General features: G+C 50.2%; 1 protein-coding gene across 1 annotated transcript; it reads right to left on the reverse strand.

Annotated features, from left to right (window-relative positions):
• Positions 1–1,893: 1,893 nt before the first annotated feature.
• On the reverse strand, positions 1,894–23,072 carry LOC148162103 (histo-blood group ABO system transferase 1-like). The gene is made up of 10 exons (XM_088020285.1): positions 23,033–23,072; positions 22,690–22,722; positions 21,121–21,193; positions 17,532–17,582; positions 16,776–16,868; positions 16,604–16,657; positions 16,127–16,174; positions 15,187–15,222; positions 13,973–14,101; positions 1,894–2,581 (listed from the first exon to the last, which is right to left on the reverse strand). Exons 1-10 carry the CDS (start codon positions 23,070–23,072, stop codon positions 1,894–1,896), a joined length of 1,245 nt encoding a protein of 414 aa, XP_087876411.1.
• Positions 23,073–23,590: the final 518 nt, after the last annotated feature.

Below are 23,590 nucleotides of genomic sequence, written 5' to 3' on the forward strand. Positions count from 1 at the left end.
TCATAAAAACCCCTAAACTTAGAAACTCCAGGGAAACCCTCTCAGCCCCCCTCCACTTGGGCCCCCCTCCATCTCTGGGAGCTTTACACTCTTGCTCAATAAACTTTGCTTTGCTGCCCACCACTCTTCATCTGGTCTACCTCTTCATTCTTTGAAGTGGCAGGACCAAGAACTGCGGGCACTAAAGGCAGAGAATTCCTGCAACAGAAGGATCTTGTGTGTTGTGTTCTGGGAGCTGTCACCTGCTCAGGAAGGGCCAGACGGGCACACAGGGAGGATGGCCTGCAGAGATGGGGGCAGTTTTGGGGGACGCACCAGCCCTCGAGGAGCACCCATGGCCACCAGCAAACCACCAGGTGCTGGGGCAGAGGAAGCGGCAGTCTCCATCCCAGCCTCAGAAGAACCAGCCCTGGCTCGTGAGCCTTCGGGTGGACGGGAGCGGCACTCCTGTGGCCGCCTCCGGCAGCCACTGGGCACCGCTGCTCAGCTCAGCACAATTCTGACGAAAACTCCAGCCAGGGGTACCTGGCTGGCTCAGTCGGTTAAGTGTCTGACTCTTGATTTTGGCTCAGGTCATGATCTCAGGGTCGTGAGATCGAGCCCCCATCAGTTTCCACAGTGGGCATGGAGCCTGCTTAAGATTCTCCCCATCTGTCCTACCCCCAACTCTCGCCTGCACGCTCTCTCGCTCGCTCGCTCTCTCTCTCTCTCAAAAACATAAATAAATAAATTAAATTATATGAAAACTCCAGCTGGCTCCTTTCTGTAATTTGACAGAAGATTTAAATGTGAGATGGAAATGCAACAGGCCAAGAGCAATCAAAATACTCTTAAAGAATCAGGCGGGAGGACTTGCCGGACCAGATAGCAAGATGTGATTATGTGCCTAGAGTAACGAAGATGGTGTGTCATCGCCACAAGGACAGACCAAGAAACAGACCCAGGCACATGGGGACAGTTGACAGTAGGAGGCTGAAGATAGTGCAAGTCAGGGAAAAGAACTTTCCCGAAAGTTTTCAAACATGTTTTCAATAAGTGGTGCTCAGATAATGGTTATCCAGAGAAAGGAAAATTAAATCAAATCCTTACATTAAAAGCACACACAAATCATTATCGGTAGATTAAAGACCTAAGTGTGAGGCAAAAACATAAAGCTTTTGGACACTATCTTCTAACATAAGGCACTATCTTCGGGATTTCAAATCAGGAGATGAGTTCTTAAATTTACCTATGGTAAAAGAGTTGAAGTAGCAACATACAAACTAGAAGAAGAAATTTTTAGCATGTGTCTGAGAAAAGTACTAACACCCAAAACACAAAACAAACTCCCCAAAGTCCATAAGAAAAAGACAAACCACCCAGAGCAACAAGCTATCATACACACAAACGAAACCCAAGAAAGTGCTTTCAGGCTGGGCCTCTCCCATTGTCTGGGGACAGGGTACAGCAGGTGTTTAGGGGTCATGCTTTGAGAGTCTCTGGGCGTAAGGCACCGTGGTAGGTACTGACCTGTAAGAAGAAGTCTTAGCTTCTGCCATCAGGAGCTCACATTGTAATGAGCAAGACCAATGGGCAAGGTGAGCAGAATGGCAGCAGATCTGGCCAAAGGAATACACTAAGTGCTTTATAGGGATGCAGAGTGAAGAGCAGTGTATTTCAATAGGAGGAGGAAGAGACAATCAAAGAAACTTTCCTGGGGAAGGGGACCTTGTGGGCACCATGAAGGATGAGCCCAGTTTCAATACAAGGACGAGTGGTGGGAGCCTCTCGAGAAGAGGAAACCGAGGCCCAGGGACTCATCCATAGCATCAAATCTTTGGTTGATCCCTTGCCCAGGGCAAGACCTGCTAAGGCTGCAGCCTTGTATGGAGACCTCCCTGGGCCCCGGGCTCTTCAGTTCCGGATTTCTGTATGATTCTTGGGCACCGCCACGTAGCGCAGTTTCCTGAGGAAAGGAGGCCTCCGCAGCATCCGTTCATCCCACAGGTACTCCGGGGAGAGCACCTTGGTGGGCTTGTGGTAGAGAAGGTACCTGTTCAGGTGGCTCTCATCATGGCACACGGCCTCGATCGCATTGGCCCGGTCGACTACCATCGCCTGGTGACAGGCCGTGGTCAGCTGGAGAACCTCGACCACCGAACCCCCAAAAAAGCCTCCTGCGTAGTAAAAGTCACCCTCTTCTCTCAGAATGTAGGCCTGGGACCGCGGACGACGCTCGTAGGTGAAGCCCTCGCGGGCCGCCCTGTAGAAACCGGGGTGCAGGGTGCCGAAAAGGGGGGACAGGATCTCCACACCCACGTGGTCGCTGAACTTCATGTCCACGTCCACGCACACCAGGTAGTCCACCTCGCGGAGGAAACGCTGCCGCGAGAAGTTGCTAATCATCTCCATGCGGTGCATGGACACATCCTGCCAGCGCGCATAGTTTCGGACCTCCAGGACCACCAGCTGCCTCCCTTCAGCGAGGGGCACCCTGGGCACATCGGCGGGCCGGTCGGTGAAGACATAGTAGGTGACCCTGTGTCCCACCATGAAGTGCTTCTCCGCCGTCTGCAGGAACAGCTCCAGGAAGATCGTGTATCTAAGGCCAACAACAAGCACCCCAGAAAAGGGAGGATGGGCATTAAACAGAATCAGACAGCAGCAGAAAAACAGACTTGGGCAAAACCAGTTTAGAATACCATAGCCACGCCTTGAGGACATCATGCTAAGTGAAATGAGCCAACGGCAAAAGTCAAGCACTGCCTGATTCCACCTCGAGGGGGCGCTCTAGAGTGGGCAAATTCAGAGAAACAGACCCCAGAGGCGGGGGGAGGGGACATGGGGAGCTAGTGTCTAAGTTTTGCAAGAGAAAAACACTTGTGAAGATGGGCAGCCCTACGGTGGCACAACAATGTGAATTGGCAGCACTACGGAACTGTGCATTTCAAAATACTTAAAATGTTACATGTTATGTGCATTTGACTACAATGAAAAATCAAAACATAAAAATAAAAACCTTAGCCCATCTACTAGCTAAAGACAGTGTATCAACTGGATAGTAAGGGGAGGCATTCAGATCCCTTGGTATGGAGCACTTAGCCTCAACCGTAAGGTATTTTCTTAATCCATGAGGTCGGCAAAAACTCAAATGATGGGTAATATCTAAAGGTTGATCTCTCCCAACTCATGACCCTCCAATGGCTTCTTCTCCTTAAGAAAAAAGAAAAAAGCAAATCAAGACCCTACAGTGGTCTACCAGACCCCACAAGATCTGCCTCTGACCTCGTCTCCTCCCCTCTGTCCTCCATCTCTTTGTCTGGGCAGGCGTCTCTTTGACGTTCCTGACACAGGCCAGGCATGCTCCTCTGGACCTTTGCACTTCCTATTCTCTCAGGCTGGGATCCTTTCCCTGCGATGCTCACCCCTACAGTGGCTCCCATCCTTTGACTAATGCCAGAACCATCCGTGCCCAATAGCTCCTCCTGCTGGCACCAACGCAGAGGCTAGCCGATGTAAAAACGCAGCGGTATGTGCAACTTGACCGGTATATTTTTCTGGGTGGAAATCAGAACTCAAGAGGAAGGAGCAAATAAATACAAATAAATATGAAAAGAAACCACTCTACCTTCTAACCCAACCTTAGTTATTTTAGAGCCCAAATCACCATCGAACATATTTTATATTTGAGTTTTACTTGTTCTTCTGTCTTTTCCCACTCGAATAAAGCTCGGTGGACACAGGGCCTTTCCGTGGTTTGGGAACAACCTCATCCCCGTAGTCCACACATAGTAAGTGTTCAGGAAAGACCTTTGTAACAAACAAGTAAGGGAATACTTCCGGGTGTGGTTAAGGATAAGGGAAGGCAGACACGCTCATTTGCCACTAATGAAAATATCCATTTTTACAATCCTTTCAGAGGGCATATGAGAAAATATATCAAAACGTTTAAGATTGATATATTTATTTATTATTTATATGTGGGGGGGAGCAAACTCCCCACTGAGCACAAAGCCCAACATGGGGCTCGATCCCACAACCCTGAGATCATGAGGCGAGCTGAAATCGAGACTGACTGAGCCACCAATATATCAAAACTTTAAATGTGTACATTCCTTTCCCAATTCCACTTCCAGGACTCTATCCCACAGACCTCGTCATATGTCTGCACAAAGACCCAAGTATAAAAGTTTACAGGCAGCGCACCTCAGAAAATGGTGTGGAGCATGGGGAGCTGCCAACCTTCCATATATTGTGGGTGGGGGTGTAATATGCTACAACTAACTTACGAAAATGTCACGTTGTTTTATGCAGATACACATACAGATATGTATCTGACCTAGGACAGAAAAATTCCACTCCTGGATATTTAATCAAGAAAAGATAGAGAGGAGGAGCAAGATGGCAGAGGAGTGGGAGACCTAAATTTTGTCTGGTTCCAGGATTCAGCTGGATAGGGGTCAAACCATTCTGAACACCTATAAACTCAACAGGAGATCGAAGGAAAGAATAGCAGCAACCCTCTGAACAGGAAAGCGACCACTTCCGTAGGACTTGCGAAGAAGTGAATCCGAGGCGATATTCGGATATTCGGGAAGATAGACCACGGAGGGGGGGGGGGGAGAGCCTCCATCAGCCAGCTACCAGCTACTGGCAAATGACAGAGCCGCAGAGCACAAAATCGGAACTTTCAGAAGTCCGCTCCGCGGAGGGACGTCACTCCAGTGGCTAAGCGGGAGGTGGAACCCTCGCGGGACAGTGTGGTCTCAGGACCCTCGGGGTCACATAAAGACCGGGGGTGCCTGAGTGCGGCGGAGCTCCCAGGTATCGGAGCGGGGAAGCCGGCTGCAGAGACGGAGCCGAGGCGCGGGCTCTCAGCTCGGGGTGGCCATAAACCGTGATCCGCGGCCCAGTCGGGCCACTGCTCCTCCAGCAGGGACCCAACAAGCAGCAGAGCCGGGGAGACTCCCCTTCCTCCCCCGGGAGGAGCGGCGCGGGAGCGCACCGCAGGGATCTGCTGGGTTTGGAGACTCCACACGGGGTCGGGGGCCAGAGATAGCAACGCTCGGTCACAGGCCGGGTGAGCACGGAGTGCGGCCGGAGACCGGGGAGACGGGAGTGACTGGCTGCTTTTCTCTGGGGGCGCACTGAGGAGCGGAGCCCCGAGTCCTTGCCTCCTCTGGGGCGGAGATTGGGAGGCTGCCATTTTCACTGTCCTCCTCCAAAGCCCTACGGAAAGCTTGCGGAGAACAAAAGCTCCCGAGAGCAAACCCCAGCAGCTTGCTTAGCCCGGACCGACAAGGGCGGGGCAATTCCACCTCCGGCAAAGACATTTGGGAACCATGGCAACAGGCCCCTCCCCCAGAAGATCAGCACGAACAGCCAGCAAGCCAAGACCAAGTTTACCGATCAAGGAGAATGGGAGAACTCCAGCGCTAGGGGAGTACTGCCCATAGAATTCATGGCTTTTTTTCACCATGATTCATTAGTTTTTCAAAGTTAATTTTTTAACTGTTTTTTTAATTTATCTTTTTCCCTTTTTCAACGAACATCTTATCAATCCCTTTTTTTTAAAAAAACATTTTTTATTTTTCATTTTTAGAGCCCTATTTTATCCCTTCATGGTAGTTACCCTTATTTTTGGCATATATATATATAAGTTGTTCTCTCCTTAAAATTTTGAGATCCAGTTTCTTCTAACAGATCAAAATATACCCTAAATCACTAGTGTATGGCTTTGTTCTAGTCTCCTGCCTGATCACATTCTCTCCCTTTTTTTTTTTTAAATCTTCTTCTTTCTTTTTTCAAACAACTTCTTATCGTATCAATTCCTTTTATAAAATCTTTTATAATTTTCATCTTTACAGTCATCTTCCATCCCTTCATTGTATCAACCCTTATTTTGTACATATATGTCTTTCTTCCTTTAAAATTTTAGGAGGCACTTTTTTCTAACAGACCAAAATACGCCCAAAATCTAGTGTGTGGCACTGATTTATGCACTAGCCTGATCATATTTGATCATATTCGGGTTTTTTTGTATTGTTCTGTTTTTGTTTTTAATCTTTTTCTTTTTGTTTTTTTCTTTCTTTCTTTCTTTTCTCTTTCTTTTTTCTTTCTTTCCCTTTCTTTTCCCGTGGTTTCAGGCCTTTTCTGATTTGTATACAGTATATTTGCTGGGGACGTTGTTAACCTGTTAGCATTCTGTTCTCTCATTCACCTATTCTCCTCTGGACAAAATGACAAGACGAAAAACATCACCTCAGCAAAAAGAACAAGAGATAGTACCGTCAGCCAGGGACCTACTCAATACGGACATTAGTACGATGTCGGACCTAGAGTTCAGAATCATGACTTTAAAGATACTAGGTGGACTTGAAAAAAGCGTGGAAGTTATTAGAAAAACCCTTTCTAGAGAAATAAAAGAACTAAAATCTAACCAAGTCGAAATCAAAAAGGCTATTCATGAGGTGCAATCAAAAATGGGGGCACTAACTGCTAGGATAAATGAGGCAGAAGAGAGAATCAGCGATATAGAAGACCAAATGATGGAAAATAATGAAGCTGAGAAAAAGAGAGAAACAACTACAGGGTCACGAGGGCAGAATTCGAGAGATAAGCGATATGATAAGACAAAACAACATTAGAATAATTGGGATCCCAGAAGAAGAAGAAAGAGAGAGAGGGGCAGAAGGTATATTGGAGCAAATAATTGCAGAGAACTTCCCTAATGTGAGGAGGGAAACAGGCATCAAAATCCAGGAGGCACAGAGAACCCCTCCCAAAATCAATAAAAATAGGTCAACACCCCGACATCTAATAGTAAAACCTACGAGTCTCAGAGACAAAGAGAAAATCCTGAAAGCAGCTCGGGAGAAGAGATATGTAACCTACAATGGTAGAAATATTAGATTGGCAACAGACCTATCCACAGAGACCTGGCAGGCCAGAAGGGACTGGCATGATATCTTCAGAGCACTAAACGAGAAAAATATGCAGCCAGAAGACAATATCCAGCTAGGCTCTCATTGAAAATTGAAGGAGATATAAAAAGCTTCCAGGACAAACAAAAACTAAAGGAATTTGCAAACACGAAACCAGCCCTCCAAGAAATATTGAAAGGGGTCCTCTAAGCAAAGAGAGAGACTAAAAGCAGCACAGATCAGAAAGGAACAGAGACAATATACAGTAACAGTCACCTTACAGGCAATACAATGGCACTAAATTCATACCTTTCAATAGTTACCCTGAATGTAAATGGGCTCAATGCCCCGATCAAAAGACACAGGCTATCAGATTGGATTAAAAAACAAGACCCATCCATATGCTGTCTGCAAGAGACTCATTTTAGACCCAAAGACACCCCCAGATTGAAAGTGAGGGGGCGGAAAACCATTTGCCATGCTAATGGACACCAAAATAAAGCTGGGGTGGCAATCCTTATATCAGACAAATTCGATTTTAAACCAAAGACCGTAATAAGAGATGAGGAAGGACACTCTATCCTACTTAAAGGGTCTATCCAACAAGAAGATCTAAAAATTGTAAATATCTATGCCCCGAACATGGGAGCAGCCAATTATATAAGGCAGTTAATAACAAGAGCGAAGAAACACATTGACAGCAATACAATAATAGTGGGGGACTTTAACACCCCCCTGACTGAAATGGACAGATCATCTAAGCAAAAGATCAACAAGGAAATAAAGACTTTAAATGACACACTGGACCAAATGGACTTCACAGACATATTCAGAACATTCCATCCCAAAGCAACGGAACAACATTCTTCTCTAGTGCCCATGGAACATTCTCCAGAATTGATCACATCCTAGGTCACAAATCAGGTCTCAACCGGTACCAAAAGATTGGGATCATTCCCTGCATATTTTCAGACCACAATGCTTTGAAACTAGAACTCAATCACAAGAGGAAAGTTGGAAAGAACTCAAATGCATGGAGGCTAAAGAGCATCCTACTAAGGAATGAATGGGTCAACCAGGAAATTAAAGAAGAATTAAAAAAATTCAGGGAAACCAATGAAAATGAAAACACAACTGTTCAAAATCTTTGGGATACAGCAAAGGCAGACCTCAGAGGAATGTATATAGCAATACAAGCCTTTCTCAAGAAACAAGAAAGGTCTCAAATACACAACCTAACCCTACACCTAAAGGAGCTGGAGAAAGAACAGCAAAGAAAGCCTAAACCCAGCAGGAGAAGAGAAATAATCAAGATCAGAGCAGAAATCAATGAACTAGAAACCAAAAGAACAGTAGAACAGATCAATGAAACTAGGAGCTGGTTCTTTCAAACAATTAACAAGATTGCTAAACCCCTGGCCAGACTTATCAAAAAGAAAAGAGAAATGACCCAAATCAACAAAATCAGGAATGAAAGAGGAGAGATCACAACCAACACCAAAGAAATACAAACAATTATAACAACATATTATGAGCAACTCTATGCCAGCCAATTAGATAACCTGGAAGAAATGGAAGCATTCCTAGAGATGTATCAACTACCAAAATTGAACCAGGAAGAAATAGAAAACATGAACAGACCTATAACCACTATGGAAATTGAAGCAGTCATCAAAAATCTCCCAACAAACAAAAGCCCAGGGCCAGACGGCTTCCCAGGGGAATTCTATCAGACATTTAAAGAAGAATTAATACCTATTCTCCTGAAACTGTTCCAAAAAATAGAAATGGAAGGAAAACTTCCAAACTCATTTTATGAGGCCACCATTACCTTGATCCCCAAACCAGCAAAGACCCCATCAAAAAGGAGAACTACAGACCAATGTCCTTGATGAACATGGATGCAAAAATTCTCACCAAAATACTAGCCAATAGGGTCCAACAGTACATTAAAAGGATTATTCACCATGACCAAGTGGGATTTATCCCTGGGCTGCAAGGCTGGTTCAACATCCGCAAATCAATCAATGTGATACAATACATTAACAAAAGAAAGAACAAGAATCATATGATCCTCTCGATAGATGCAGAAAACGCATTTGACAAAGTACAGCATCCTTTCTTGATCAAAACTCTTCAGAGTATAGGGATAGAGGGTACATACCTCAATATCATAAAAGCCATCTATGAAAAACCTACAGCGAATATCATTCTCAATGGGGAAAAGCTGAGAGCTTTCCCCTAAGGTCAGGAACGCAGTAGGGATGTCCACTATCACCACTGCTATTCAAAATAGTATTAGAAGTCCTAGCCACAGCAATCAGACAACAAAAAGGAATTAAAGGCATCCAAATAGGCAAAGAAGTCAAACTCTCACTCTTTGCAGATGATATGATACTGTATGTGGAAAACCCAAAAGACTCCACCCCAACACTGCTAGAACTCATACAGGAATTCAGTAAAGTGGCAGGATATAAAATCAATGCACAGAAATCAGTGGCATTCCTATACACCAACAACAAGACAGAAGAGAGAGAAATCAAGGAGTCGATCCCATTTACAATTGCACCCAAAACCATAAGATACCTAGGAATAAATCTAACCAAAGAGGCAAAGGATCTCTACTCAGAAAACTATAAAATACTCATGAAAGAAATTGAAGAAGACACAAAGAAATGGAAAAACGTTCCATGCTCATGGATTGGAAGAACAAATATTGTGAAGATGTCAATGCTACCGAGAGCAATCTACACATTCAATGCAATCCCCATTAAAACACCATCCACTTTTTTCAAAGAAATGGAACAAATAATCCTAAAATTTGTATGGAACCAGAAGAGACCCCGAATAACCAGAGGAATGTTGAAAAAGAAAAGCAAAGCTGGCCGCATCACAATTCCAGACTTGCAGCTCTATTACAAAGCTGTCATCACCAAGACAGTGTGGTATTGGCACAAAAACGGAAACATAGATCAATGGAACAGAATAGAGAATCCAGAAATGGACCCTCAACTCTATGGCCAACTCATCTTTGACAAAGCAGGAAAGAATGTCCAATGGAAAAAAGACAGTCTCTTCAACAAAGGGTGTTTGGAAAATTGGACAGCCACATGCAGAAGAATGAAACTAGACCATTTTCTTACACCACACACAAAAATAGACTCAAAATAGATGAAAGGACTAAATGTGAGATAGGAGTCCATCAAAAATCCTAAAGGAGATCACAGGCAGCAACTTCTTTGACCTCAGCCGCAGCACCTTCTTCCTAGACACATCGCCATAGGGAAGGGAAGCAAGGGCAAAAATGAACTACTGGGACTTCTTCAAGATAAAAAGCTTTTGCACAGCAAAAGAAACGGTCAACATAACCAAAAGACAACCGACAGAATGGGAGAAGATATTTGCAAATGACATATCAGATAAAGGGCTAATATCCAAAATCTATAAAGAACTTCTTAAACTCAACACCCAAAGAACAAATGATCCAATCAAGAAATGGGCAGAAGACATGAACAGACATTTTTCCAAAGAAGACATCCAAATGCCCAACAGACACATGAAAAAGTGCTCAACATTGCTCAGCATCAGGGAAATCCAAAGCAAAACCTCCATGAGATATCACCTCACACCAGTCAGAATGGCTAAAATTAACAAGTCAGGAAACGACAGATGCTGGCGGGGATGCGGAGAAAGGGGAACCCTCCTACACCGTTGGTGGGAATGCAAGCTGGTGCAAGCACTCTGGAAAACAGTACGGAGGTTCTTCAAAAAGTTGAAAATAGAGCTACCCTATGATCCAGTAATTGCACTCCCGGGTATTTACCCCAAAGATACAAATGTAGGGATCTGAAGGGGTACATGCACCCCGATGTTTATAGCAGCAATGTCCACAATAGCCAAATTGTGGAAAGAGCCAAGATGTCCATCAACAGATGAATGGATAAAGAAGAGGTGGTATATATATACAATGGAATCCCAGCAAAGGGAATGAGATCTTGCCATTTGCAATGACGTGGATAGAACTGGAGGGTGTTATGTTGAAAGAAATAAGTCAATCAGAGAAACACATGTATCATATGACCTCACTGATATGAGGAATTCGTAATCTCAGGAAACAAAACTGAAGGTTGCTGGAGTGGTGGGGGTGGGAGGGATGGGGTGGCTGGGTGATAGACATTGGGGAGGGTATGTGCTATGGTGAGCACTGTGAATTGTGCAAGACTGTTGAATCACAGACCTGTACCTCTGAAACAAATAATAAAATATATGTGAAAAAAAAAAGAAGAAGAAGATAGCAGGAGGGGAAGAATGAGGGGGGGAATCGGAGGGGGAGACGAACCATGAGAGACGATGGACTCTGAAAAACAGGGTTCTAGAGGGGAGGGCGGTGGGGGGATGGGTCAGCCTGGTGATGGGTATTAAAGAGGGCGCGTTCTGCGTGGAGCACTGGGTGTTATGCACAAACAATGAATCATGGAACACTACATCAAAAACTAATGGTGTAATGTATGGTGATTAACATAACAATAATAAAATAAATAAAAATAATTAAAAAGAAAATTAAATAAATAAATGCCAGGCATAAAAGAAATAAAAATAAAAATGATCTAAAGAGACAAAGAAGGTTATTATATAATGATAAAGGGCTCAATCCAAATGGGTGAGGGGGTCAGAAGAAATAACAATTGTAAATATTTATGCACCCAACGTTGGAGCACCTAAATACATAAAGCAAACACTAACAAAACTAAAGGGAGAAATAAGCAGCAATACGATATTGATTGGGGACTTCAATAACCCACTCTCAAAAATGGACAGATCAGACAAATGGTAAGGAAACAGCATGTTTGAACAACACTACAGACCAAACGGACCTAACACAGATACATAGAGCATTCCATCCAACAGCAGCAGAACACACGCTCTTCTCAAGGGCCCATGGAACATTTCTAGGGTAGATCCTATGTTAGGCCACAAAACAAATCTTAGCGAACTCAAGAAGTTGAAATCATACCAAAAGAAATAGTCACATGGCCAACAGGTCCATGAAAAGGTGCTCCACATCACTCATCATCAGAGAAATGCACATCAAAACCATGATGAAATGTCACCTCACACCTGTTGAGAGGCTAGTGTCAGAAAGACAAGAGATAACAAGTGTTGGTGAGCAAGTGGAGAAAAGGGACCGTTTATGCACCTTTGGGAGGGAAGGCAAACTGGTGCAGCCGCTGTGGAAGACAGTAGGGAGACTCCTCCAAAGTTAAAAATAGAACTGCCCCGGGGCGCCTGGGTGACTCCGTTGGTTAAGCATCTGACTTTTGGTTTGGGTTCAGGTCATGATCTCAGGGTGGTGAGACTGAGCCCCCACACCGGGCTCTGTGCTCAGCAGGGATCCTCCTTGGGATTCTCTCTCCCTCTGCCCCTCCCCTGCTCACATTCTCTCTCTCTCTTTCTCTCTCTCAATTAAATAAATAAAATCTTTTTGTTTAAAGATATTATTTATTTTTTGACAGAGAGAGACACAGTGAGAGAGGGAACACAAGCAGGGGGAGTGGGAGGGAGAGAACAGGCTTCCCGCGGAGCAGGGAGCCCGATGCGGGGCTCGATCCCAGGACCCTGGGACCATGACATGAGCCGAAGGCAGATGCTTAATGACTGAGCCACGCAGGCGCCCCTAAATAAATAAAATCTTTTAAAAAATAGAACTACCCTATGATCCAACAATCCTACTTCTGGAGGCATAGAAAGAGATAGATGGTAGAGACAGGGCAGAAAACTAGATCAGTATCTTGAAGAGATACCTGCACTCCCACGTTCACTGCAGATTACTTCCAGTAGCCGAGACATAGAAACAACCTAAGTGTCCATCAACAGATGCCTAGATAAACAAAGCGTGAGATATATATTTCTCGGCCATAAAAAAGAAAGAAACCCTGCCATTGCAGCAACATGGTTAAAACCTGAGGCCATCAATGCTACGTGAGACAATCAGAGAGAGACAGGTGAATACAGTACGATCTCGCTTACATGTGGAATCTAAGAAAACCTGAATCCATAGCAACAGAGAACAGGTAAGTGGTTAACCAGAGGCAAGACATGCAGCACTGGGGACATGGGTGAGGGGGTCAGATGTACAAACTTCCAGATGGAAGATAAATAAGCTCTGGGAATGAGACGCGGCATGGTGACACTCGTTGACGTACCGTGTATACAACCATCAGATCATTACCTTGTACACCGTACACTTGTACGATGTTTGTGTCAATTTATGCCAACAAAACTAGGGAGAACGAGGGGGAAAAAGAAAGAACAACATCAGTGGTGGGATGTAGGTGGTGGGCATACACACGCTCACCGTACAAGGCTGGCAACTTCGCGGCACAGTGGAAAACTTTCGTGATAAAATGTTACTTGTAATGGTGCCGCGTAGGCAGCTCTACCAAACAGCCCAAGCAGGGAACGAAGCCTCTGGAATAAGAGCGGGCAGCCATTCAAAAGAACGAGGAAGGTCCACAGGCGTCAGTGTGCAAAGGTGTCCAAGACACTGTGCGTGAAGACGCAGATGCGGTACATAAAATACAAGCCAGTTTTCAAACCAAACAAGCCCACCCCGAAGCCGTCAATGCAGCCTGGAGGTTTCAGATCCAGCTCTGCCACATGCTGAACCCGCCGTGGCTACTAGGAAAGGAAGCCTCAGGCGGCGTCTCTGGGAATGGGTCAGGGCAACGGAGCACCTGCCTCGGGGCTGCTGGCCCGGCGGCTGGCCCCTGTCAGTGGTCAGTGGAGGCTGCATGGCTCTCAAAGGCCCACACACTGACCTCTGGAGCAGGTGACTCTGGGGTGTGGGGCTGCTATTTTGAGCGGGCGTGTACCTAGTGGCCCCCTGCAATTCCCACCAAGTTCACCTGCACACCAAGCCACCCATGCCTCCCCACCACCCCGAGAGCACCTCATTCCAGAAAAGAGCGACACCTAGTGACAGGTGCCCCCCTCCCGGCACCGCAGGTGGGCTTCCTGGTTTCCCCTGGGCCAGTGCCCCTCTTCAGCATAGCTGCCCAGACCTTACTTACTTTTTGATGGCAAACACGGTCAGCCCGATGGTGGCGTTTTGGAACTGCGCGTCCAGAATTGTAGAGTCAAAGACTCCGTCCCAGATGATGGGAGCAAACCAGGGGGTCATGACCAGTACGTCGGCCCTCCTGGGGAAAACGAGGCACACTGTGTTAGAGCAGGGCATGGACACGTGGGCCACGGAAGGGAAGCATTTGTGCAAAGGCTCACAATCTGGGAGCAGCAGAGTGAGAAGCAGACAGGATTCCAGACTCCCATCCAGTGCTCTCTGCTCCATCAGCTCAGCACCTGAGCCCTGACATTCCCATTCCCTCGCTGCCCTCACTGGGAGTGTCTGCTATGCACCAGCCGGGTGCTGGGTCCCACGCACACTCCTTCTAGGAGGCCACCAGCCCTGTTTCCCGGGAGGAGCTCTAGCTCAGTGATGCAAGAACTAAGCCCCTTTCCCAGCAAACAGGATATTTTACATTTGGGAGGATATTTTAAATCTGGGGGGACTAAGTGCTTCAAATCCAGTGTGTTTCCCACTGACAGCACTTCTTACTCCAGAGTGGTCACGTGTCGAGTGCTCGTGGCCTCCCGTGGCTGGTGGCTCTAGAACTTCAAGGAGATGCGGGTACTGGTTTCAGAAACGACAGCGTGCACTTCCAGCTCTCCTGGCAGGGAGGTGCCATGGCCTGGGCTGGATCCCGACCTGTCCCTCCCAGCTGCGGGGCCTCAGGCAAGTACGTCCACTTCTCTGAGCTCAGTTTTCCTTCTTGTACAACGAGGGCTAATCAGAGAGGCCTCTGGGTGACATTGCTGTCTGAGGCCAGATGGGCTGCCACTGGGTCTTGGGCAGACCAAGCAGGAGGCGGGGGCGCTGGCTCCGGAGGCCTGACTGTGGGGAGCGGCTCGGAACCGCAGTTCCTGTGACATCAGCAGCCGCGGAAAGACCTCGGGGCCAAGCCAGCCCAGACTGCTGTCCTCCGTCCCCATGAAGAAATGAGAGGCTTCTGTGCCTTCTGTGGACATCTGTGGGCCCCAGGACCAAGAGTGAGAGGCGCCCTCCGTGGTGCCAGACCCATTAAAAATGAGCCCGGTCACGGCAAGATGGTGAAAGAAGGAAGAGAAAAGGCACGGAAAGGTTACAGCCCTGGACAGGAGCGAGAGAAAGCCTAGGCCTCGGGGACAGGGAGCCACCATGGGCCGCGGCAGGGACTTGCGCACTCACGTGGGCTTGAGGACCTGGGCCTTGGCGTAAACCATCCTGCGGAGGAGATGTGCGTCAGGGAGAAGTGACTGGAGACTTCTCAGAGCCCCTTAGTCTGTGCCCAGAGCTGCAAGGTGCTGTCCTCCCAACCGGCTGACGACTCTGCCGGGAGCCCGCCCCGAGCCGCAGGGCGCCCGCCTGCCCTCCTCCTGCCCACCTCCCTCCCTCCCTCCCCCCTTCCTTCCTGCCTGCCTGCCTCCCTCCCTTCCCCCTTCCTTCCTCCATCCATCACTGTTCACTCACAGAGGTCCATGGAGCGTGCCCACCCAGCCCCGAGGATGCTGCAAGCTTCCCAGTGATAAACTGATGAGGCTAAAGCCCAAGCAAAGGAAAGGGGGTCACCCTTCATGGTCTGTGAGAACTGCTGAGGTTCTAGACACCCCACATCTCCTTCTTCCTCCCTGTGCACTCTAAGTCCTCACGGGAGTCTACCTCGTTGTGACTAAGGTCCCATCCCGTGTCCTGCTTTTATTTGGGCGGGGGGGGGGGATGAGGGTTGGCCCACCCCCCATCCAGCCCCTACACTGTGCCAGGATGTACTTCACTGCCCACCCCCACCCCGCCTCCTTTGTCCCCCACACCCTCCCTAGCCACATCGTCCAGTTTTCCACTGAGCTGAGGGTTGAGGAGGCGGGACTGAGCCCACCACGGGTCCCACACCTGAGCTGGGGCAGCCACAAAGGCTGGGGTCAAGTGGAAAACGCCTGTGACTCCCACCATCAAACATCTCCCCCTGTTCTTCTTTGACCCTCATTACCCTCCTCTCCCTGGACCCCTTGTTCTTCCCTCCCTGTGAACCAGCCTTGGGAGGGGCAGAGGGTTGCAGAAGGGGAGGGGAGAGGCACAAGTTCACTTGCTTGGAAAGAGGCACAGAAACAGCCCAAAGAGGTGTCCCCCATACCTGGGTACCTCAGGTACTCTGCAGGTGTCCAGGTGGCAGTTGCTTCCACTGAGGGAGGGAAACAAAGTGCTCAGAGCCCGGGGCTGGGTCCTGGGAGAAACACTGCCCTGCCAGACAGGCAGGGCTCCTCCAGGGCCACCCACGCACAGCCCCTGCGGAGGAAAGCTCCTCGTGTGATTCAAAGCTTGGGCCGTGTGGCCAGGTGAGTAGAGCAGGGGTCCGACAAAGGACAGAGAAACCTGGACACACTGGCCGTGTCTGGGAACTTGGGGCACAGCTCCACCTAAGGGGCATTTCACACCGGCGGGTGACAGCATCCTGGGGAGAGCCCCTCTCTGCAGGGAGGAGGCGCGGAGACCAGAGGGCAGGAGCCAGGGCCACCCAGGTGGGCCCTGGAATCCCAAGGGAGCTCTGGCAACATCCCACCCCCCTGCCCGTGCCCTCCCATCCGGGGGAGCCCAGGTCCGCGCCCCTTACCTGAACTGCTTCGTCTCAAGCATCTGCTGTGGGACCACGCAGCGGTCATCCTGGCTGCGGAGAGGAAAGGTTCCATCTGAGTCACTTCATGAAAAGTAGCGATTGCTAACAAAGTGCCGGGTCCTCAAGAGGGGGCGCCCCAGGCAAAGGTGAGCCCCCTATCCCTGCTGACCCCAAGCAGTCCCGGGGAAGGGAGGAGCGGAGGTAGGCTCCCGGAGGAAGCGTGGTGGGGTCGTCCTCCATCCTGACGGCCAGGAAGGCCAGGCTTGGTGAGTGGAGAGCCAGGAGTGAAAGCCACGACCTCAATGGCAGGCTGTCCCTTTGGCGCTGCGGGGGGTGGGGTGGGATGTCACAGCTGCTGGAGAGAGTTAGTCATGCCGGCACGGCCCCACGACCCACCCGTCCGTCCAACCAGCTGGACGGCCGGAGGAGAGCTGGGGCCAGGATCTGGCTCCCAGGCCGAGCCCCGCCGCACTGGTTGGGCGATCTCAACTCACCTGTCTGTGGGCCGGCCAGAGAGGCCTGGCCCTGGAGGAAATGAGCTCTGAGTGGACAACCGCGCCTCCCCCTGCCTGGGCCCTCCTGGGATCAGAGAGCACCCCATCCCCGGTCGGCCCCACTGAAGCAGCTGAAGGGGACCCGGAACCAGTGCCACACGCCATCCCTCCCTGAGGCCCGGCCTTGCCGTGCAGCCTGCTGGGCAGTGCGCTACCTCTGCGAACGTGTCCTCTCCAACAGAGGTCACAGCTCTGCCTTGTCCTTGGCAAGGTTTGAGAAAGCACAGTAGAGGGAGGAGCTTGGAGTCACCCTAGGAATTGAGTATCTCTTTGGCTATAATTATCTCCACTTCAATACATACGTCTATTTCTACTTCCGTTCTGGAGCTTTCTAGAAGGAACCACCCTGACTCCAAAGACTCCGCCATTACCTTTGAGACTGTCTTCTCTGCCCCCATCCGGGAATCAGGCTGAAAACATTGCTGGGCAACAAACAAGAGTGTGAAGTTGAGTCTTCGCTGGGCAGGAGGACAGACAGGCTGCGACTTTAACACACATATTCTGACGCTTTTGGTCTCTGGCTCCTGAGAACACAGATGCGGGGCCCAAGCAGAGCCCTGCTGGCCCCCTCCCCACCCCGGCCAGGCAACCGGACCATTGTAACACAATCTCATCACCATAGTAACCAATAGCATGGATGGGGACCCCGGCATCAGATTCACCTAGAGGCGATTCCAGACCCCCTGCACAGCCCTGAGCAGTGAGCAGGGGTGTGTGTAGAAATCTCTCTTCCTAACAAGCTCCCTGGGGGTTCTGCGGACACTCTGAAGTCCAGAGCCCTGCCTCCTTCCTGTTTTCTAACAACACTGTCACATAGAGAACAGAAGCCGAAGGGCAGGTCACAAGCTCCGTGGCTCGCTTGCTGAGCGTCAGAGCTGGAGGAAACCACAGTCTTATCTGTGGCTCGACCGCTCGCTCAGTGAATACTGGGGACACGGTGGGGGGGTGTGATGTAACGCTGAGTAGCTCTCCTGCCCTCCCCTCCCCTGCCCTGACTTCCCCCATCCAAGCACTGCTGGTCCCAGAATAAGCATGCCCTCCTCCAGGAAGCGTCTGTGTGTCCCTGTGAAGTGGTCTCTCCCTGCAGCGTGGGTGGGATTTGGGTTAGCGTGTGAGCATCTAACCTCAGCCCCTCCACATTGCCACCTTCGGGGCAGGGACAGTGCCTGAATCGGCTCCGGGTCCCAGGCACCCAGGCTGGAGCCTCACAGGTGTGTAGGGAGTGAACGCATGAGCAAGACAGGGGTGAGGGCATGAATGCAGCTGAGCTGATGATGCCAGCACAGGGCGACCCACGGGGAGAACACGGGAGCTACATCCCCCACGACCTTGTCCACCTCCTCATGACCTCATCAGCTCTCAGACTGCAGCAACCCACGTGTGCGGATACCTCACATTCTCTCTTTCCACGCAGACCGCTCCCTGGAGGTCCGCAGGCTCCTCAAGCTCAAATCGTCCAGACGGACTTCACGTCATGCCCCCTCCCTGACTTCACCCCCTGTATGTACCACCTCTCCTGGTGACACCACTCTCCAGCAGACGCTGGTGAGGATGGAGGGGCCCCGATGGCCACAGACCAGAGAGAAGTGGTGTCGACAGCCCTAGGAGCCTTGCGGCAGAACCCTGGGGAGCCAAAACCGCGACGTGGCTAAGGCTGGGGCTCCGTCGGTGGGGGACGTTTTCCTTTTTCCAAATTAGAAGGTAATTTTGCCCATTGAAGAATTCTGTCCTAGGACTTATCCTAGTTTGTGTGAATTAGAAAAAAAAAAAAGGCAGCAAGAGATTTTTAAATCGCTCTTTGCACATTGAGGTCATATTTTAAAATCTAAATGTTCATTTGAAGAAAGAGCTCTTATTGTGAGCTTTTGAAAAGTGCCAGAGGTGCTCATATAGCTCATCCTTACTCACATCAGGATGGGGTTTTTAAGTTACACTCAAACAGAACATGTAAAAATTCTACATCCACAAATATTTTATGAAAGGAACACATGAGGAGGCAAAGTCCAAAGGGAAACATAATCTGCTCTAAAAGAAAATTTTCCAAGAAGAAAATAATCAGATGAATCTTTTGAGTTCTAAACATTTATCCGTCTAAAACAATTAAAAAGACAATCCAAGATATGTCAAAATGAGGGGAAAAGAAGATAAAATGAAATGTAAACACAGAACAATGCAGAGGCACAGGGTGCTGGGTGAGTAAGTCAAAAGAACCATGGCATCGAGATTGAGAATAGAGGTCAGACCCCGACCCCTGACCCCTGACCCCCGGACCCCAACCTCCAACACCAGACCCGTCACGCCCAACCCCAGAGCCGTTGGGCTGCCACTCTGGGCACCTGAGTGTAACAGACGGTCAGGCCAGACGGGGTGAGGGGTTTCAGACCGGGTCACAGAGGAAAACTGCAGGGCACGGTGACAGGTGGCTCCAAATACTCGAAGGCATGACAGGGAAGGTGCCACAGGGTCTCGGTGCTCCCTGAGGTCCTTATGATACAAGGAAGGATACTTTCATGCAAAGTGAGGACACGTTCTCAGAATCAGACTTTGGGACGGGCTGTGTTCAGAGAACGGCGTTCTCCTGCCACACAAAGTTCAGGTGGACCCGGGCTCACCTACCGGACAGGCCGTGGAGCCAGCTCAGCCCCGTGGCCCGCAGCACGACACAGGAAAGCTCTGGAGTGGGGCTGGGCCCCAGGAGGCCAGCACGGCAGCTCGGGAGGTGCCTCTGCGGGTCGGCAGCCCCCACGTAGTGGGCAGAGACCACCTGCAATGTCACGCCCCGCCCCAGGCCCGTCTCTGCTCCCTAGGTAAGGGGCTGCACTTGTTGCTTAGAACAGACTTGCTCTATGAAGCCCCGGCAAGTCTCCAACTCTGGGAGGTCAAGGCGGGTCTTCCTCCCAGGAGATCCAGGAAACCCTGTATCCACTCACGTGACAGCCTATCCCCTGCCTACTCCCCCTACCAGACCCGACACTGCTCAGGACAGGGGGCTGTCCCATTGACAGTGACATATCCATGCCCCCCACATCCCCCCGGAGGACCAGGCTCAGTAAACACCTGCCTAGGTCAATGTGTTGATGTGTCCAACAGCACAAGAGCATCATTTTCCAAATTATGCACTGGCTGGACTGTCAGCCCTGAGATGAGAGGCTAGCCCAGATGGACTCTCCCTCAGAGGCCTGGGAAGTGGGTTTGGAAGGGTCTCCATCTTGGCCTGGCCACTTCCTACCTTGGAACCTGGGTGTCACCCGAACCTCTGGAGCCTCAGTTTCTCAGGTGTAAAATGGGGATAGTAATGCATATCTTATAGGTTGTCCAGAGAAGATACGAGAATGTCCATCAGCATTCTGCTCAGTGCCTAGCACAGAATAAAAATCCAAAAAATGGAATCTCCTTCTAACAAATTTCTTTTTTTTTTTTTTAGAAAGACAGAGTGTGAGTGGTGTGGGGTGGGGCAGAGGGAGAGGGAGAGAGAATCTCAAGCAGACTCCCCACTGAGCGTGGGTCCCGAATGAGGCTCGATCTCATGACCCTGAGATCACGACCCTGAGCCGAAACCAAGAGTCAGACCCTTAACCGATGGTGCCGCTCAAGCGCCCCACTAACAAATTTCTTTACAAAAGTCATCAGTGAAAACGTGTATAGCTCTAAAACTTAACCACTAACCGCAAATGCCTTCTTGTGGTCTGAACTATATATTCAAACAGTCAGCATCCACCACAAAGTGGAGGCTAGGGACAATTTCACCTTGTGGGGTAAGACCTGCTGAATTGAAAAAGTATCCACTCAATTCTACTTTTTTAAGGGGATGAAATTTTACTAAATTTGTTTTAAAACATTACTGTTTCTTTTAAACTAATGAAATGCGGTTAAAAAAGAAAAAAAAAAGATGTTATCTGTCAAATACGCCATAATAAATCCCACCCTGCCATTGGGACCCCAGGACCACCCCCCACTTACCTGAAGAAGCCCAGGAGAGCGGCAAAGAGCAGGGACCCGCACAGCCAGAAGTTGGCACTCTGTCCCCAGAAGCCTGTGGAGAGGAAGCCTCAGTTATTCAGGGCTGGGTTACCTAAATCACCTTGCTGCGGCCAAAATTGGGCCCTGGCCAGGGATGGGCTCACCCCGGTTCCAGTGGAAGCCCTCTCCTCTTTAGTACTCACAGGGGAGGTGGGTTAACCTCTCCTGCAGGCATTGAGCCTCGCCCTGCAGCCCCCGGGCACCTGCCCTGGTGCCCCTCCTTGTTGGTACGCCCCCAGGGAACGGATCCACTCTTACTTTTTTATTTTAAAGGTTTGATTTTATTTATTTGAGAGAGAGTGAATGAGCAAGCGCACACAAGCAGGGAGGAGGGGCAGACGGTGAAGCCGACTCCCCGCTGAGCAGGGAGCACAACGCCAGGCTTGATCCCGGGACCCGGGGATCATGACCTGAGCTGAAGGCAGATGCTCAACTGACAGCCCCCTAGGCGGCCCTGGGCCCGCTCTTTACACTCCAAAGGGTGGGGGCAAGGGGGAGGGCAGCGGTAATGCGACTGGCACAGTATGGATGGCAGGACACGTGAGGGCTGGCACAGACAAGGCTGAGCAAACCCAGCTCCACTGAGGGGGTCCCAGACCCCACAGGCCTCTCCCAGCCCTAACGCGGTGGGAGCTCTTGCCAGAGCCACACACGATACTCCACGGCCAGACAGCCCTCTGCAGGCACAGCACTCCAGGAAAGGTGCACCTTGGCAGGAAGCCGTATTGCTTGTGTTAGTTAACTCTTAGCTGAAGGTGGTGGGTGTAGCCAGACCCAGCCATGACCAGAGCAGGGCACAAAGCAGAGGGATGCAGCCCGGCGCCGTGTCTGTGCATCATTCATGCTTGTCTCCTGACCTTCCCTCCCCAGGGCCCCCCCAGTTCTCCCCGCTCCCTGCAGAGAACAGCTTCAAACGCCAGCCCCAGGCCCTCCATCCCTCCTCCCATTCTCTCGTCACCCTCCCTAACCAGCCTGGCACGCCAACCACCCACTGGGACTCCTCTATCACTGGCTGGTTCCGGGACCCCACAGTCCTAACCCCGTGCTCTCTCCTCTGCCCTTGGCCAACTTGACTCCTCGACGCCATTGAACTCTGCTCCCTCTGGTCTACCCACTGGCCACAGCTGCCCGGCCACCTCTGCACCTCCTCCCCCAGGAGCTCGAACGATGGAGGCTCCAGGCTTGGGCCCAGGCTTCCTTCTGTCCCCACTGTGCATCAGACCATTAACTCTCACATTTCTGCTGCTGTCCCGCCATTCCCCAGCCGTTACCTGTCTGTGGACCTCGGACTTGGAGACCTACCCCCTCAAGGGCCCTCCCCACGGAAGGCACAGCAGCCCTTTCATGGCCAAGCAGGACTGTGGGTCCCCGTCACCCATGCTCCCTGTGGGGCTCTCTTCCCATCTCAGGGCCAGGCACCAGAACCCACTGAAAGCTCACAGGCATCTTTCCACCTTCCTTTCCTTCCCACCCCAAACTCAAGCCACCAGCACACCGTGTCAGCCGCACCTTCAAAGTGCGGGTGCAGCTGGGGTGCAGCAGCTAGGGGAGAAAGTAAGGCGATTCCTCAAAAATTACACAGAATTACCCTATGATCCGGCAATTCCACTGCTGGGGCTCTGCACGTTCACTGCAGCATTATTCACAGCACATTCAGCGTCTGTGACACTGAACTGACAACAACGAATGAAGGAGTCAAGGAAAGGAGGTCCGTCCCCACCACGGAACATCTCGCAGCCTCAGAAAGGAAGGAAATCTTGTCCCAGGCTCCAACAGGAGTGGGCTTCAGGGACATTAAGCTGAGTGAAACAAGGCAGTCCCCGAGGGACAAACCCTACAGGATTCCACTTACCTGAGGGACTTGGACACAGAAAGTGGATGGTGGGCGCCATGGGCTGGGGTTGGGTGGGGTGGTCAGTGTTTAACGGGGACAGAGTTTCAGTTTGGGAAGATGGAAGAGTCTGTGGATTATGCTTGCACAACAGAATGAATCTGCTTGATGCTGCTCAACTGTGCACTTAAAACTGGTTAAAATGGTCAACTCCTTCTTATGTATATTTTACCATAATAACGAATTTTTAGAAAGGGCAGGCAGGCAAATGGGATTGGTCTGGAGGCTCTTCCTGCCCCTGAACTAGCTGATGGGGCATTGGCTGAAGGTGGCCCCTATCCAGCAAGGCAGCTTCCTGACACGGGGAGCCCCCTGTTCTCATCTCTCTCGGGCCGGGGGGGTCGGGGGAGGGCTGGCGTCTGCAGTCGGCCTGCCCCCGACCTACCCTGCGGGATGCCAGAGTCAGGCTATCGGGTACCAACCGGATCACTCCACTCTTTCTGTAGCAAGTTTCCCCCAGTAGCCTGCGTGGTCCCCGCCCTGCCCGGGGCCCTGGTGCCGTGGGCTCTGACACTTCTC

The sequence above is a fragment of the Eumetopias jubatus genome, unplaced genomic scaffold (assembly GCF_037043125.1).
Source record: "Eumetopias jubatus isolate StellerSeaLion01/CBP00866 unplaced genomic scaffold, mEumJub1_p1.0 scaffold_20, whole genome shotgun sequence".
Classification (NCBI taxonomy): domain Eukaryota; kingdom Metazoa; phylum Chordata; class Mammalia; order Carnivora; family Otariidae; genus Eumetopias; species Eumetopias jubatus.